Here is a 16,433-nt window from a genome sequence, read left to right as displayed (position 1 = left end):
AATTCCATACACACACACACCTGATAATAATAATAATAATAATAATAAATGGCGAGTTCATGTTCCGACTGTTTATTATTTTATTTCAACGTATTCGCAGTTATTTTCGTCATGAAATAATATATTTTTTTATTTTATTTTATTATATAGCCACCCCTCATTTGCAAAGTCTTGGCAGTCTTTTATATAAAATTCTAAAATATATTATACGGTTGTCGTATATACAGCCTCATCACTACGAGTCTGTTTTGCCATATTTTTATGACTTTTCACAAGAAGACTTCCAAATTTTAAAAATGAAGCATGTAATGGAATTCCCTCGATCGTAGTTCAATTAAAATGTTTTGGATCATACAATAACTAGGTTTGGTATTCCAAATGAATGTAATTTCCATTTATAATCCATATTTAGAGAAATAAGGCCCACTAAATCTGTGATTGAGCGCCTTTAAATACAATTTATCATACATTTCTTGTCAGTTATATTAATGTTTAAAATAAGAATTTTTGTAAAGGCTATTACCAACCTTGTACTTCTTTTGGTGCTCTGATTTTGTCCAGATTGGGTATTCTGTAAAATAAAAATAGGACAATTTGGTTCAGATAACATTATTAATAAAGACTACATTAATTTCTGGAAAGGAAAGGTATATTTGTAAAACGACACCCCAGTATATTATAAACTACAGCTTACAATTTAATGTCCGACATTTTGTCATGAAAGCTATTCTTACGAAATAAGCAGCAAGGAATCTTTTTATTATATTTACCCACTCATAGACAGGACAGTACATACTATACCCGATATACCAGAGGGTGGGATTTATCCCCATGACTGGTATATCAAAGCTGTGCTATGTGCTTTCCTATGGAAAAGTGTATATATAAAGACTTGCTGCTAATGGAAAAATGTAGCAGGTTTTAAGACTATATATCAGAATGACCAAATGTTTGACATCCCACAACCGATGATTAAAAAAATGGCAATATGCTCTAGTGATATAGTGAAATAAAACAAACTTTTACTTATAATTTGATATACCAGTTATGGGGCAAAGGTTTAAAAAATTCCAGTACCCTGAAGGTGATCATATGACCCATTGCAACTCTACTATTGAGCTGCATTCCACCCCTAACAATAATAATTTTGGGGTAAAATATTTCCAGACCCACATCAGTCTATCTGAAGAAAGACAGTAATTGATTGCATTAGTTTTATTCCAGTGACGCAGTGATAACTGGATGGGTCCAGGCTGCAACTTTTCCTAATTCTGGAATACAAATATGTTTTACATTTAAGTGTAAAAACTTGTATCTGAATGTTAGTTAAAAACCAAATAGACTAAACATGTAAATATTAATAAAATATAACAAGTATATTTCATATAACATACCAGTACCGTATTATCCATTTTTGAGTTTTTGTTGACTTTGTTCCTATTTTCTTTTTCTATTTTGTTAACTTGCTTGCGGACCTGTGTTTCATGCTCTGTCTTCACTGATTGAATATTTTTATTGTTGGCATCATCATTTGTAACTTGGGAATCTCTTCCATCTATGGACACTGCATTTGGGGGGTTTTCGATGCCAAATACTTGGGGATATTTCGGCCCAGTATCAACTTTGGTTTCTGGGGTTTTATTGTCATCATCAGTCTTTTTGAAACGTGAATCATTTTCATCTCTTGCATTAGTAGGGTATTTTTGCTCTTGTTTCATTGACTGAAGATTTTTATTGTTGGCATCATCATTTTGAAACTGGGAATCTCTTTCAGTTGTTGTACCAACTACTTGTTGAGAGTCTTGCCCATCCTTAGGATTTGTTTTAGAAGTTTTGTCGTTACTAAGATCATTGCAATTATTGTCATTTGTGTCAGTTACAGGTTTGGAATTGAGTGTTTTGTTTTCAACAAATGCATTAGAATTATTGTCACAAATCTTAGTAGGTATGGAACTTTCAGGTTTATGTTCGGGTTCTGTATCAGTAGATGTCATCATCTGCTCTTTATTAGCCACTCTCTGATCTGTGTGTCCAGACCCATCTGTTGGTTTCAACTGACCTACATGTCTATTGCTTCTACAATTTTCTTCTGTATCAGTAGATGTCATCATCTGCTCTTCATTAGCCACTCTCTGATCTGTGTGTCCAGACCCATCTGTTGGTTTCAAATGACCTACATGTCTATTGCTTCTACAATTTTCTTCTGTTTCAGTAGATGTCATCATCTGCTCTTCATTAGCCACTCTCTGATCTGTGTGTCCAGACCCATCTGTTGGTTTCAACTGACCTACATGTCTATTGCTTCTATAATTTTCTTCTGTATCAGTAGATGTCATCATCTGCTCTTCATTAGCCACTCTCTGATCTGTGTGTCCAGAACCATCTGCTGGTTTCAACTGACCTACATGTCTATTGCTTCTACAATTTTTTTCTGTATCAGTAGATGTCATCATCTGCTCTTCATTAGCCACTCTCTGATCTGTGTGTCCAGAACCATCTGCTGGTTTCAACTGACCTACATGTCTATTGCTTCTACAATTTTCTTCTGTATCAGTAGATGTCATCATCTGCTCTTCATTAGCCACTCTCTGATCTGTGTGTCTAGAACCACCTGTTGGTTTCAACTGACCTACATGTCTATTGCTTCTACAATTTTCTTCTGTATCAGTAGATGTCATCATCTGCTCTTCATTAGCCACTCTCTGATCTGTGTGTCCAGACCCATCTGTTGGTTTCAAATGACCTACATGTCTATTGCTTCTACAATTTTCTTCTGTTTCAGTAGATGTCATCATCTGCTCTTCATTAGCCACTCTCTGATCTGTGTGTCCAGACCCATCTGTTGGTTTCAACTGACCTACATGTCTATTGCTTCTATAATTTTCTTCTGTATCAGTAGATGTCATCATCTGCTCTTCATTAGCCACTCTCTGATCTGTGTGTCCAGAACCATCTGCTGGTTTCAACTGACCTACATGTCTATTGCTTCTACAATTTTTTTCTGTATCAGTAGATGTCATCATCTGCTCTTCATTAGCCACTCTCTGATCTGTGTGTCCAGAACCATCTGCTGGTTTCAACTGACCTACATGTCTATTGCTTCTACAATTTTCTTCTGTATCAGTAGATGTCATCATCTGCTCTTCATTAGCCACTCTCTGATCTGTGTGTCTAGAACCACCTGTTGGTTTCAACTGACCTACATGTCTATTGCTTCCATCACATTGTTCTTTGTCAGTAGATGTCTGTAGCTTGTCAGATGCAATTTGTTTCACTTCATTTTTTGTCTTCTTTTCAGACTCTGATGAGAGATTATTTACTTCCTTTTTTTTCTTTTTTTTCTTCTTCTTCCTCTTCTTCTTCTTCTTTGGTGGTTGATTTATTTCTGTACCTGCACTTGCAGTTAAGCCACTTTGCATTTCTCCTCCAAGTTCATCAGATACTAAAGAATCTTGCCGACTGTCTGTGCCAGATTCACTTTCATCTTCAGTCACCACTATTACCAAAATAAACAAAAACACATTTCTGTAAAATGTTTGCATGTAAGTTTTATGACAAGAAAATCAGCCTAAGATTAATCAGTCATTGAATGAAAATTATGTTTTGTATACAGCAATCTGTAATGCAACCTCCAACATGAAACAAAACATAACATAATGTACATATATATCTATAATTATCAATATTACCTTTTATTTATAATGTGACAGACCCGAGTTTTTAAACACTTAAGTTGCAATTTTTACTATTAGATCCATTTTTGAAAATTGAAATAAGAAATTACTTGGATTTTTGTATAGATTTAAATAGATTATCCATTTCCCAACATCCAAGAGTTATAGAGACGAGCTCTAGTCTTATTTTTTAGGAGGCATTTCCCCGTTTCAGTTACAGACTCTTGTCTTACTTTTTTATAACTTTATACATGTGTTACAGGCATGGGCTAGCTGACACTATGGTCTGTGACTTTAATATCCTGTATACTGTATGTTCCAGGGGTTCAAAAATTTTCTAAATGTTCTTGCAACAGGGCAATCAGATATTCACTTTCCCCATATATTTTTCTACTTGCCCATACTTGTTACGGTAACCAATTCTGTTACTGTACTTATAATATAATACAGTGCTCAATAATGTGATAATCTTGAAAGTAATTGGTTTAATTGCACAAATAAAGAATTTTGGCAATAGGTTACAACATTTACCCAGGAAGTACTAAATTTATATGTCTGTTCAGTAGTATCCACTGTTTATTGCACTTTTGTCTGTCTTCTCTACTTGTTGATTTAAACTTCATTTTAAATAGTGTCCATTTGTTGATTTAAACTTTGTTATTTTCCTGGTAGTATACACTTGTTCATCTAAATATAATTAATGTGTCAATGTATGTCTTAGTGACCACTTGTATGGCCATGGACATTTACTTTACATGAACGTAGATTTACATTTGCAAAGTACTGAAAAACATTAAGTATGTTCTGCTACAAGGCTTATTACATCTAAACTAAAATATCTTACAACTTTTATAAGAATATAGTTCATAATGTTTATGCTTTGTTAGAGTAAACTCGAAAATTATAAACTCATTAGTAGCACTTGCTTTAGGCCAATGCCCCCATTCATTTGCAAAGTGCAGATTCCGGAACCGCATTAACATCTAATTTAATTTTAATATGTCAATTTTAAACTATATCCCACCTTATATACCATGTTTGTCAACAATAAACAAAAAACTTAATTAAGCACCTCCTTTCTACCATGACTGTTTAAACAAATACATGTATGTGTTATTATTTGTGTCTAGTTTGAGATACAATGAAAAACCTTATTGTTATCTGAAAGAGGAATCTATCGACTAACAAAAACACAAATATTAAATGTTAAATATTTTAATTAACTACAACTGGGTACAGTATTTAAGGCACAATAATTATGGATGTGGGACGTTTTATGATCAGATATAACTGACTATTGCTGTCAGAAAGTGTTTATTGTTATCTTATAAAAAGACAACCCCAATCCAAAAGGTCTATAGCACGTGGAACCACCATGTGCTCAGATTCTTATCATACAAATATGATTAAGTACTGGGCACATTTAAAAAATCCAGGTGGATACAGGACATTCCTTAGTGATGCAGTATGATGCAGCATAGGTTACAGGCCAACAAAACAAGCTGACACAACTATTTTAACATAATATATGACAAAAATGTGATTGCATGTAGCTTAGAGAAGGCCATATGGGAGACCAGTCTGAATGTGTCACCTTCTTTAAATAAAGATCATTATTATCATTATTAATATTATTGATAATTCTCTGCTAAAGCCCTTAACTATAAACAGCATACATTTTTAAAATCATATCTTAACACAGTTACAAAATGCATGTATTTACCATCAGTACTATAAACAAAACATATCCACATCAAAGAAATTATTTTACTATAAATTTACAGTAGTTTATTAAATTGTATATAATGATAGTTATAGTACTAATGAAACAATGTAGTTAAAGGTATCCTTATAAACCACCTAGAACATCTTATTCAAAATTACCACTGGAATGTATCACAGAACTTAAACTCCACCCACCCCCAGAAAAATAATTCTAAAAAGAACTTTGACTTGCAAGAAATGTTTTTTGGCAATAACAAAAAATGTAAACTTCTTCTCAGACATCAACTCCTGAATGTGTTAATCATATTAGCTTGCATGTTCCTTTCATTTCAATTACTTGATTCTGCAAATACTATTAAATTACATGGTTTTGAGAGGTCCAAGCTGATATTCTAACAACAATGCAAATTAAAATAAAAGGTTTCCCAACCTGGACAATTCTTAAACATCTTTCGCTATTGGTTTGCATTTAAGAAAACCAATGCATTTAAGAAAACCAACTCAGTATTGAGAAACCTCCACTGAATACCATCATAGCACAGTAAAATAATTGGCTAAAAGAACATATTCTTGACCATGTAGCCTGTATACATGTAGACTATTTTAAACTAAAACCATTACAATTAATTATTGTCATTTGTGTTAGGTGGAGGTTCGGAATCAAGTGTTTTGTTAACAATTAAAAAAATTATATACTAATTAAATTTTCTCTTTTTTTAATATTAATATGCGCGTATTTGTATATACACTGGATTTCTGTTCATCCTAATGTTTGTAATAGTTCAAAAGGGATATGTGTATGAAATTATTTGGCGGTAAAATATACTTTGAGCTACTACAAATATACTTAAGTCAACCGAAAACAATTGGGATATACAGATACAGATATTCTAAGCAAGAAAATATTAATTAATTTATAACTTTAAGAGATAAAAAGGCTCTGTTAGCCAGATAAATATTACCAAAGAGTTCTACAAAGTCAGCATTATCCCTGTAAGGATTAACTTGAAATAACCGGTCCGTTCAAAACTATCAACATTCTCATGAGTGTATTTATATAAACTGTATTCAAGGAGAAGGGGTTCAAAGTCAGCATATGTTTTTAAAACAAAATACAATTTTAATATTAATATTCCTTACAAAATCAACATTATTGATGGACACTTTTAGAAAGGGGCATTCAAAATTAGCATGCTTTGTACACTAGTAAAAATGTAGATAACTGTATGTGAACAGCTCCTTATATACACGTAACTGTACCTTCAGACAGCATTGCATCTGAAGTATCACAAGCAGGTTCCATAACTGCTTCAGCTCTAGTATTACTATCCTGTTTGTCTTCTTTGGAATCAATTTCAATTGAAGTCCCATTTTCAACTGATGTCCCATCTTCATCCTGGACAGAACCTTCAAACAAAGATGGGTCTACTTTTAGCCCACACTTTGGGCAGAAGTTGATATCAGCACTAAGTATTTTTCCACAAGGTCCATTTTTGCCAGGACAACTAATAGTTTTGTCAAGATCTGGTTTTGAACCACAGTGTACTCCACACTTTGGACAGAAATTATCTGCAGCTGAAATCTTACATTGGCAAGAAATACACTCTTTCATAGTTGTTTCTGAAAGATAGAAATACAGAATTATATTTGACTACATGTCTGCCAACTCTCATGCATTTGGCATGACACTCACATATTTCTATCTACCGGTAATGTAATGCTTATGACTTCATGCCCAGGGCTTACAATCTCACGGATTAGCATTATGTAAAAAAAGAAAAGAAAAAACCATTTGGCCCACTGAAAATATATGATGTACAGTTGTTTTAAATGCTGGAATTTTTGTACCAGGAGTGGGATTGGGCCCACAAACAATCCTAAAGTCTAAAATACATAGTTAATAACTATGATAAATTACTCCCCTGCTTTTAATTAATTAATTAAACATTTTCCCCAGATTTTGTTCAGATACAAATCTTGAAAAAACAATTACAATGATACACACACTAAATTGTAACCATGTCATCTATATCAACTTAGCCCGAGATCTCCTAGAAAACAAAGCACACTACTTTTTGTCGGCTGTCATTTTGCTTTTTTAATGGAATATTCTTCAAGAGGGGTGGTAGGATGTGATGTAATCTAACAAAATCTTAATTTGCTGTGGTATGTAAACATTTCTATTTGTTTGGTTTGGTTCTGGAAATTTCTGTGGGTTTTTATTTTCGTGGGTTTCAAGGATAAGTGGGCAGTCCTGAAAATAAACAACCTTCCAAATATCTGAAAATATCAACAATTGCTATGAAAAAGATTAATTGTAATCGCCTTAATAAACTGACAATTTATCACAATATTTTATTTGCTGCCACAAATAGTTCACATGAAATTACAAGGAAAGAGTGCATTCAAGACAACAAATTATTATATTCCATACAGTAAAATGTGTATGTAACCGGATGTTTTAAATTGCATATCACATACACTACAATTTTAAAACAGTTTACATATATTTTATTCTTTCTAACTCTAATAGTGCAAAGCTGTTTCTTATTTTGTTTCTATTGTTTTCCTGTGTCTTTGGTATTGTCAGCTTGGGTTGTGTTCACCCTCAACTCAATGTTCAGGCCAGGTAATCATTTAGTAGTAAGCTCATCTATTGTTTCTTTTGTTACCTGGTGTTCTCTGGAGTCAGAGACTTTTAAATGTTCAAGCAAGACAGAGGTGGTTTTCTGCATTGCAAGTTTTCTATTTGATCAAGTTCTGCACGGCACAGTTATAATTAACAGCACAGGTAAATACAAACATATATTTTAAGATATAACCATGTGTTTTAAGTAGTAAACTAGATTAGTGTATGCATATTTTATGATAAGCCTTAAATTAGAACTTAGCATGTGTAAGCAGTTGATTAAACTTATTCTATAGCGAACGAGTTAAAGTAGTGTTTAATAATGTTTATAATTATATAGGGATATTGGTCTTCTAAGACGAATATTTGATTAGGTTTGATAATATAAATAAGTAAATAACTAAATCAGTTATTAATCTACTTTATTATTAAGTATATATATGGATATATTCTGTGTATATTTTATGTGCTCCTATTTATAAGTGGTATTTTGTTGACAGGTTATCAATGATGTAGCACAACCAGCATCATTATTCAAACGACCTGACCCACAGTGGGTAGGTTAAATATTTACTTATATGTGATGTCGTGATTCTGTGTGTTATAGAATATACAGACAGGTATTTATATAGTTTTATGACGTGCTTAGCACATGCTTATAACAATGATGTGATAATTAAATTAACCTTTGAATTATAATTATATTTGATTTGAGTATCTTTGAATTGAAATGTTGGTGTTAAATGTACATTAGTAATATAATATTGTAGTAATTTGTACTTGGCAAATAGCGGTATGTATGGTAAAATAATATATGTTGTAACCTGGAAAATGTAACTGATTTTATGTCCTTTTGTTATTCCAGGGTCGTTATTTGTGTTGATGTATGTTTTACATGTACATCGGGATCTTCACATCCCTCCAGGTGATCCCAGCTGAAGTCTTCTGTGCTATATATAGAACCTTCGGTAACACTGGAGCCGACGTAGGGACCGGGTGTGTTCTTAACATAAGAATACAGTTATAACCCAGTCAGGACCCGTAACAGTTCAACTGCCCATGGCCCACAGCTCCGGGACGTAGCTTCACTTGAGGGGGAAGTATGTAGTAGTGTTGGTATAAAGTGCTCCTACTGGCAGTAGCTAGGGGGAATTTCCCTATTAGCTCAGTTGGTAGAGCACTGGACTCTCGCACTGAGAGTCCGTGGTTCGAATCCCCTCAGTGGAGGTTGATTTTTCTGGTACATACTTGTATGTGCACTATGCTTGTATACTAAGCCAGCTTACTATATCAGCATGAATGAAACATGTCAAGCTCAGATTAAACACTACTAAGTCTGTTTTAAAAAACATCTCACACACATCTCAATTGGCTTAAAAAATCAAAGACTGATCAGTTGTTACGCTAATAGCATACAGTACTTTTACTCAATTGCATATGAGTGCTCCATGGTTTAACTTTTAGCACTGGCGACATCATGCAAACAGCAGATGACTTGAAACTTTATTTAATGGAAAGGACGTGTCGAAAATTAACTTTATATTGAGTTTGAAAACGAGTCTCTTTGCACAGATTTTTGCAATAATGGAAATCAATGGTATTAAAAATGGGTTCCCACGGAACATAAAAACAGTTTCCGATGGGTTCCCATGATCACAAGCCACGGAACCGAAAAAGTGTTTTCCATGAAATTTGAAATTCTATGACCTGAACTTTACTATATATAGCCTCTATTAGAAATTTGCGGAAAAAAATAGTCCCCTAACCACTTTCGGCGCGTTCCGGTTACATCAGGGATGGCCGATGGCCACAGCTGTTTGTGAATCTTCAGCCGAGATTTATGCATACCAGCTAGTCCCTGGCATCATAAATGTTCCCACCTATGCTTTAAAAATAAAGAATGATACAGGTAAAAATTAAGTTGATGAAATTAAGTTTTGTTATAACTGAATTCTAGACTAAATATAGGAGATGAATCTAGCGAGCTGTCACATACACACTCTGATTGTTTTGGTTTTCTTGCATGGATATTTTTGATTTTTTGTTTCAAAGCTGTAATCTTGCCTCACATTAATTATCATAATTTCATTTAAACATACAAACACAACTGCAGTTTTAATAAATTGTGTATGACAGTGTCACGGGTCGGTATCCCAAAAGAAACAAGATGACAACTCAGGAATCATTCACACACATTTATTTACATAACACTTCCCTCCCAACCAATACATATTGCACTTTCACGCATGTAACACATATCACATGTAAATTAAACTATGAATCACTATTAAATAGAGTAAAAATCTTTTAACCACAAAATAATACTAAAATGTCTGTCTTCCACTATTCATCACATTTCACAATTCATCGTCAGAAGTCACCCTTGTTTGTTTGTTGTATAACTGTGGTATACTATTGTGTATATGTGTTAGTAGTTGTATGTAACGTCATTGCAAAACAAAATCTACTTACGGTTGTCATCAACCCAGAGTTATACAGAATAAAATATTTCACAATATCTTAACACACAGTTTCTCTCTCAAGAACGTTATGTGACTGCCCACAACTCATTACATCTCCCAACTATATCCCCACTATGCATGCTTCACTCACAAACAAAAGTGTTCACCAATGTAAGCCCAAGCCCAAGTTCTTTACAAACACCTCTGCTAGTGATTACAGTATAAAAATATAGTTTGCCTTAGCAAGCTATGACACACAGTTCAACAATATATTCTCAATTACCCAAGTATTTACAATAAATGTTCTAAAATATAATATGGTTCTTATTTTAGTACCCTTGACTTGTGACAGACAGTAACACAGTTGTAATAGATAATAGAAACATGTTTATAGTGCGTCTCACGGGTAACAAATTTTTTCATACTATGGAATTTACTACAAGTTATTTATTTCTGAGCCGCTTGTTTTCTAAATTACACACAAAAACCAGACTGAAATTATTTACAAAAACAACAAAACATTTCTGTAGGAGGATGGGACGGACTATATGTAATATTCCGATCAGACCTCTCACCTAAGAACACCACTAGCCAGTATAGACTTCCTCTACACAATTTCCTGCACATGCACCTGTTTGACTAAATATTTCGTTTGCTGTAAATTAATTAGGCCTATATACATTGCATTATAAAGTGTAAATTTTTCTGTAATAACAGCTAAATATATAATTTAACCTAAAAACATTTACCTATAGTAAAGTACTTGTTTTGTTTACATCAAAATATCTGTGTAAACATATTTATGTTAGTCTTGCACACACACACATATTAGTGGCGCAGGAAGGTGCCAAAAAGTGTGGGGAGGGGGCCACATTTTTATATGTACACACTTTTACTCTAAATTATAAAGCAAAATATCTGAAAAGTGGGGGGCACATGCCCCCCTGCTTCCTACGCCAGTGAATATATATATGTATTTATTACCCCAGTGGTCACTCATAACAGGGAAAATATTTTCCATATTTTCTCAGTGAGAAATATTCTGCATTGAACATGAACATTACTAATGGACGTTTTGACGCTTAACAACCAACGACCTTGTTGGTACTTCCCCTGCACATGCTGTAACCTCACCGTGGTGCAGGGGTGTAACATTCTCTTTGAGAATGGCCAATACAGCACAAATTAAAATTTTGAGTAAAAGTCAGTATCTATCTGTGATATTTGTATTTTTGCACAGTTCTTTACACTGTTTTTATTTAAATCTTGAATTTTTATGTTGATGTTGATCATCACCTTATTTGTTTGCACTACCATAGTTTGACACCCAATAGCCGATGTATTTTTTCGTGCTGGGGTGTCGCTAACCATTCATTCATTCATTGTTTGTACTAAATATGACATCATCATGATTTGGCAAACACACAAAATGACGCCATGTAGTTTAAAGAGTTTGCATGCATGGCTCTGTTTTTGGTGTTAAATTTATAACAAAATGTCATTTTATACAATTCCTAATAGATTTTACAGCAGAATAAAGAGAACTTTTGTTTTTGAAAATTATCTATGAACGTGATTAAATTACAAAGTTATAGGAATTCTCAGAACAGTGCGTAAAGTGGTTTACATCGTTTCTATACAGGTTGGCCTTCATGCATGTGCGTCGAAAATAAAGGCTTTTAAAAACAAAATAGCTGGGGTAATAAATAGAATAACAAATTCGGTACCAGTTATTATCAAAGTTATGTCCCTTGTGAAATAATTTTCATTTGTCACTCACTAAAGCTCGTGACAACTGAAAATTATTTCACTCGGTACATAAATTTGATAGTAACTGGTAACTTGTTTATTATCCTCTATATATATATATACACACAAACACATTATGGAATGCTTAATGGTTGTGCATAATATTAATAATTGCAGGTAGATAGTTGATCGTAACTAAAATTACACATGAAATTGTGTCCATTACACTATGTCTGTCTGACAATGACACTGGACTCGCTGTTCCGATTTGTTTGCAAGTCGGACAGTAGAAACCTTATCGTTAGGCGAGGAAGTGAATTTCTGTATCGTTAGTTTCATTATTAACTACTGCATAGGTTGTTACATGAAGTTACATGAAGAAACCTGACAGCACCCCCTTTCAATAATGTTCCGGTTAAATACGTAGGTGCATGCTGACAGGTTTCTTCCTGTAGTGTGTGTACCAGTCGTAAATAAGCGAAATATTTGATATCGGCAAACTCGAAAATTATTAATGTAAAAGTATTTAGCATCAAACTTAGAATTGTTGTTGTGCTAGAGTGGGAATCTTTGTCTACCTTATGGTAGCCAGTCATTCCGCGTTTTCGCTATAGAGTGATCTGTGACGGCATAGAGCGATCATACCATACAAATGTCCGTCTAGCTCTCAAATGGCAGAGAACTCTAAGTTAAGACTATAAGTTAACTATTTAATGCTCAGTGTGCTATTATTTTGGATATTATATTTACAGTCTGTCCCACAGGGAAATTTTGTTTTTTCAATCTATGGAATTTACTACAAGTTATTTATTTCTGGGTACATTAATTTGTAAACTGCACAAAAATATTGCTTCTTTTTTTTGGGGGGTACTTTCCAAAACACTTTTACTTTTCTTCTTCTGTCAAATCAAACTGAAATTATTTGAAAAACAAAACAATTTTTTTATTACAACTATGCATAGGTTAGCCTACTTGTAACATTTTCTCTACTAATTTATCAATATTTTATCGCTTAGTTACTAAATCTATGAAATTACAAACCCAGTGAAAACGTCTTCCTTTGTCTACGTGCTTCTTTCTACTGATTACGTGACAATGAGTTACTCCCAATTTCTAGGAAATAAGGAATCGAAAGTGAAACTTGGAAGTTTCTTAAAATAATCATGGCCAACACTGTAGGTCTACTATACCAAATAAAATCCCACATGCGACAATGTTAACGTATATAGTTAAAACAACCGTTTCGGCCTCCATGAACATTGTTTTGTTGTGGGGTTTTTGTTGTTTTTTGTTAATAATTTCAGTTTGGTTTGAAGCAAACAAACAAACACAAAACAAAAATGTTTTGGAACTAAAAAAAACCGGACTATTTTTGTGTGCAATTTAAAAATGAAAAAAATCATTAAAAATGAAAAAAATCGTTTCAAAAATAACTACAACAGTATCCTGGAGTAAGCAATAGTCACGCACCTAAGAACAAATAGTAAGGTAAACACAAGTAATCGAAAAGTAAATACTAGTAGTTGTTATTGCCGAATTCGTTTGCCAAAGCAAGTTTTTAATTTTAAATAGAACCCACTTTTGTGTGCTACGTAAAACGTAACGCACTCCATTCTGTTAAAATGTTCGGCAAGTTCTGCTTCTGGACCCTTATATTTGGTATTAGAGAAAACTGACTTTTCACTGATGAAAATCCAAACTTTCATTTTAGACATATTCTGTTAACAGACCACTGGCAGGAAGTGTTGTTTTATCATTTATTGCATCTTCATAAATCAAGGCTAATATTCGTTCCTCGAATACGAGGAACGAATATTAGCCTTGATTTATGAAAATGCATTTGTTGATAAAGGTCTTACTACACAGATCACTTCCGGGTGAGAGTTGATTGATGGCGGTAGTTCCTAATTGTGACACATGTTATGGTTCACATATTCACTTCTAGGAAATGGTGAAGAATTAAAATAAGATGTATCTTTAATGGTAAACCTTCTGGCTGTATTTTGCCCATGTTATTTTGTAATATTGTGCAACGTCCTTTTGGGACATGGGTGTATTCTCGGAACCGGCGTGACGTCACATGGCCTAGTTACCGATCATCCGGGTCTTTGGGGTGAAGCAAAAGCCTTAGGTCTCACTACACAGATGACTTCCGGGTGAGAGTTGATTGATGACGGTCCACTATAGTTCCTAATTGTGGCACATGTTATGGTTCACATATTCACTTCTAGGAAATGGTGAAGAATTAAAACAATATGTATGTTCTTCTGGCTTCTGGCTGTATTTTGCCCATGTTATTTTGTAATATTGTGCATCGACCTTTTGGGACATGGGTATATAGTGCAAGTGACAGCCGGAGTGAATCGGTTTATGAACCACCTGTTCGGACCGGTACTACAGCCGGATGCGGTCGTATAGCAAAAAACTGAGACGGAAATGTTCACAATTTTGGAATGAATATAAATGCTTATATAATGTATGTTCGCAATGGTGTATGTTGTTAGTGCCAACAAGAACCCGTTCCATGGGCAATCTTCACTTGAAGTTGGGCAGTTTAAGATGGGTTTCAATGGCAGATGACATCTGTGTAGTGAGACCTTAGTGATTACTGTTTTACATAGAATAAAGTTATCATATTAACTTTTTGCATGCCTTGCATATTGTCATTTATTTTCTGTAGCTAACACATAGTTGCAGCATGTCTTATGAGTATTATACAGCTTGGGTTGTCATATAATATTATAAGAGAAACGAACAGGAATATGAATTAGTACATTCTATATTTATTACCGACATGTTTCCGTATAGCTTATATTGTCGAGGGGGGGGGGGGGGGCCCAGACAACTCCGCCCGGGGGACAACTCTGGGCCGAGTTGTCTCGACGTGGGCCGAGTTGTCCTCCGGGCCGAGTTGTCTGGCATTCGTCGAGGGGACCTGACTAGAGGCAGGTTGGGCAGAACAATTTTTGTTGATGTAATTTTAAGGTAATATTAATTATAAATTTTAACAACTTTGAAATGATAAGATAATTATTAATATAATAATTATGATGTGGGCTACAAAATATATAATTTGTATGTATAATAATAAAATTAGTAGCCGTATGTTCGGTTCCGAGAATAGCGCACTTAAGAGACAGCCGGAGTGAATCGGTTAATGAACCACCTGTTCGGACCGGTACTACTGCCAGATGCGGTTATATAGTAAAAAACCGAGACGGAAATGTTCTCAATTTTGGAATAATAATAAATGCTTATATAATGTATGTTCGCAATGGTGTATGTTGTTAGTGCCAATGAGAACCCGTTCTATTGGCAATCGTCGTTTGATGTTGGGCAATTTATCATGGGTTTCAATGGCAGATGACGTCTGTGTAGTGAGACCTGATGTCACTGGTTCGCGCCGTGCTCGCGAGCTTTAGAAAAAAATGTGGACTTGGTAAGAAAACGACATTTAAAGCGTTAAGGCCACCGTTTTGTTTTATGGACTGGTAAAGCCTTGCAATATGAACTTAACCGGCCTCGGTGGTGGTAGGTACAGGGTTCGCAGCGAGTTCTTAAGGGTCCAGTAGGCAGGTGTAAGGCCACTACACCCTCCTCTCTCAGTAACAACTAACCGACTGTCCAAGACATAGGCGGGTCAATATAGCGCCAAAATACCCATATATCAAAAAAAAAATTACAACAAAACATTTTATTGTCATTTCTTGTACTTTCAGACATACTGAACAACATATCAAAAGTTGGACAGAAATTGAGCGCGGGAAAGCAAAAAAAAATCTGCCATTAAAAAAATAACCGCCAGTGCAAAAAATCGGACCCCTACTGGCCTTATTTTGCTATATTTCACTGTTTCCAACGCATTACCGTGAGGTTTTAAATGTAACATTTAGCGGTTTTCAAATCCACAATAAATACACCAAAAATAAAATCAAAGTATGTTTATCTCCATTCTACCATCACTATAAAACGAGTTTATATTTGGAATTATTTTCAATAAGCGGAAAGGGTACTTTCCATGGACTGGGAATGATAGCAGCCATCACACCAGGGAAGCAAGTTAGTCGCATCATTTCAAGACAGAAAATGGGTGACTTGAAACTTGTCGAACGGACAAAGATTAATATAATAGATTACCTCGACGCAAAGCATGTCAACCGTAGCATTGAATTCCCACTCCTCCCATTCTTATCT

At 34.4% G+C, this 16,433-nt stretch overlaps 1 protein-coding gene across 1 annotated transcript; it reads right to left on the bottom strand.

Annotated features, from left to right (window-relative positions):
* Positions 1 to 1,265: 1,265 nt before the first annotated feature.
* LOC121369677 (putative uncharacterized protein DDB_G0282133) lies at positions 1,266 to 7,011 on the bottom strand. The gene is made up of 4 exons (XM_041494728.1): positions 6,660 to 7,011; positions 3,392 to 3,496; positions 1,395 to 3,301; positions 1,266 to 1,271 (listed from the first exon to the last, which is right to left on the bottom strand). The coding sequence occupies exons 1-4, from the start codon at positions 7,009 to 7,011 to the stop codon at positions 1,266 to 1,268; spliced, it is 2,370 nt and encodes a 789-aa protein (XP_041350662.1).
* Between the last annotated feature and the right edge of the window lie 9,422 nt (positions 7,012 to 16,433).

This window comes from Gigantopelta aegis, chromosome 4, assembly GCF_016097555.1.
Source record: "Gigantopelta aegis isolate Gae_Host chromosome 4, Gae_host_genome, whole genome shotgun sequence".
Lineage (NCBI taxonomy): Eukaryota > Metazoa > Mollusca > Gastropoda > Neomphalida > Peltospiridae > Gigantopelta > Gigantopelta aegis.
The sequence above is the reverse complement of the archived record's forward strand: the minus strand, read 5'-3'. Positions and strand labels throughout refer to the sequence as shown.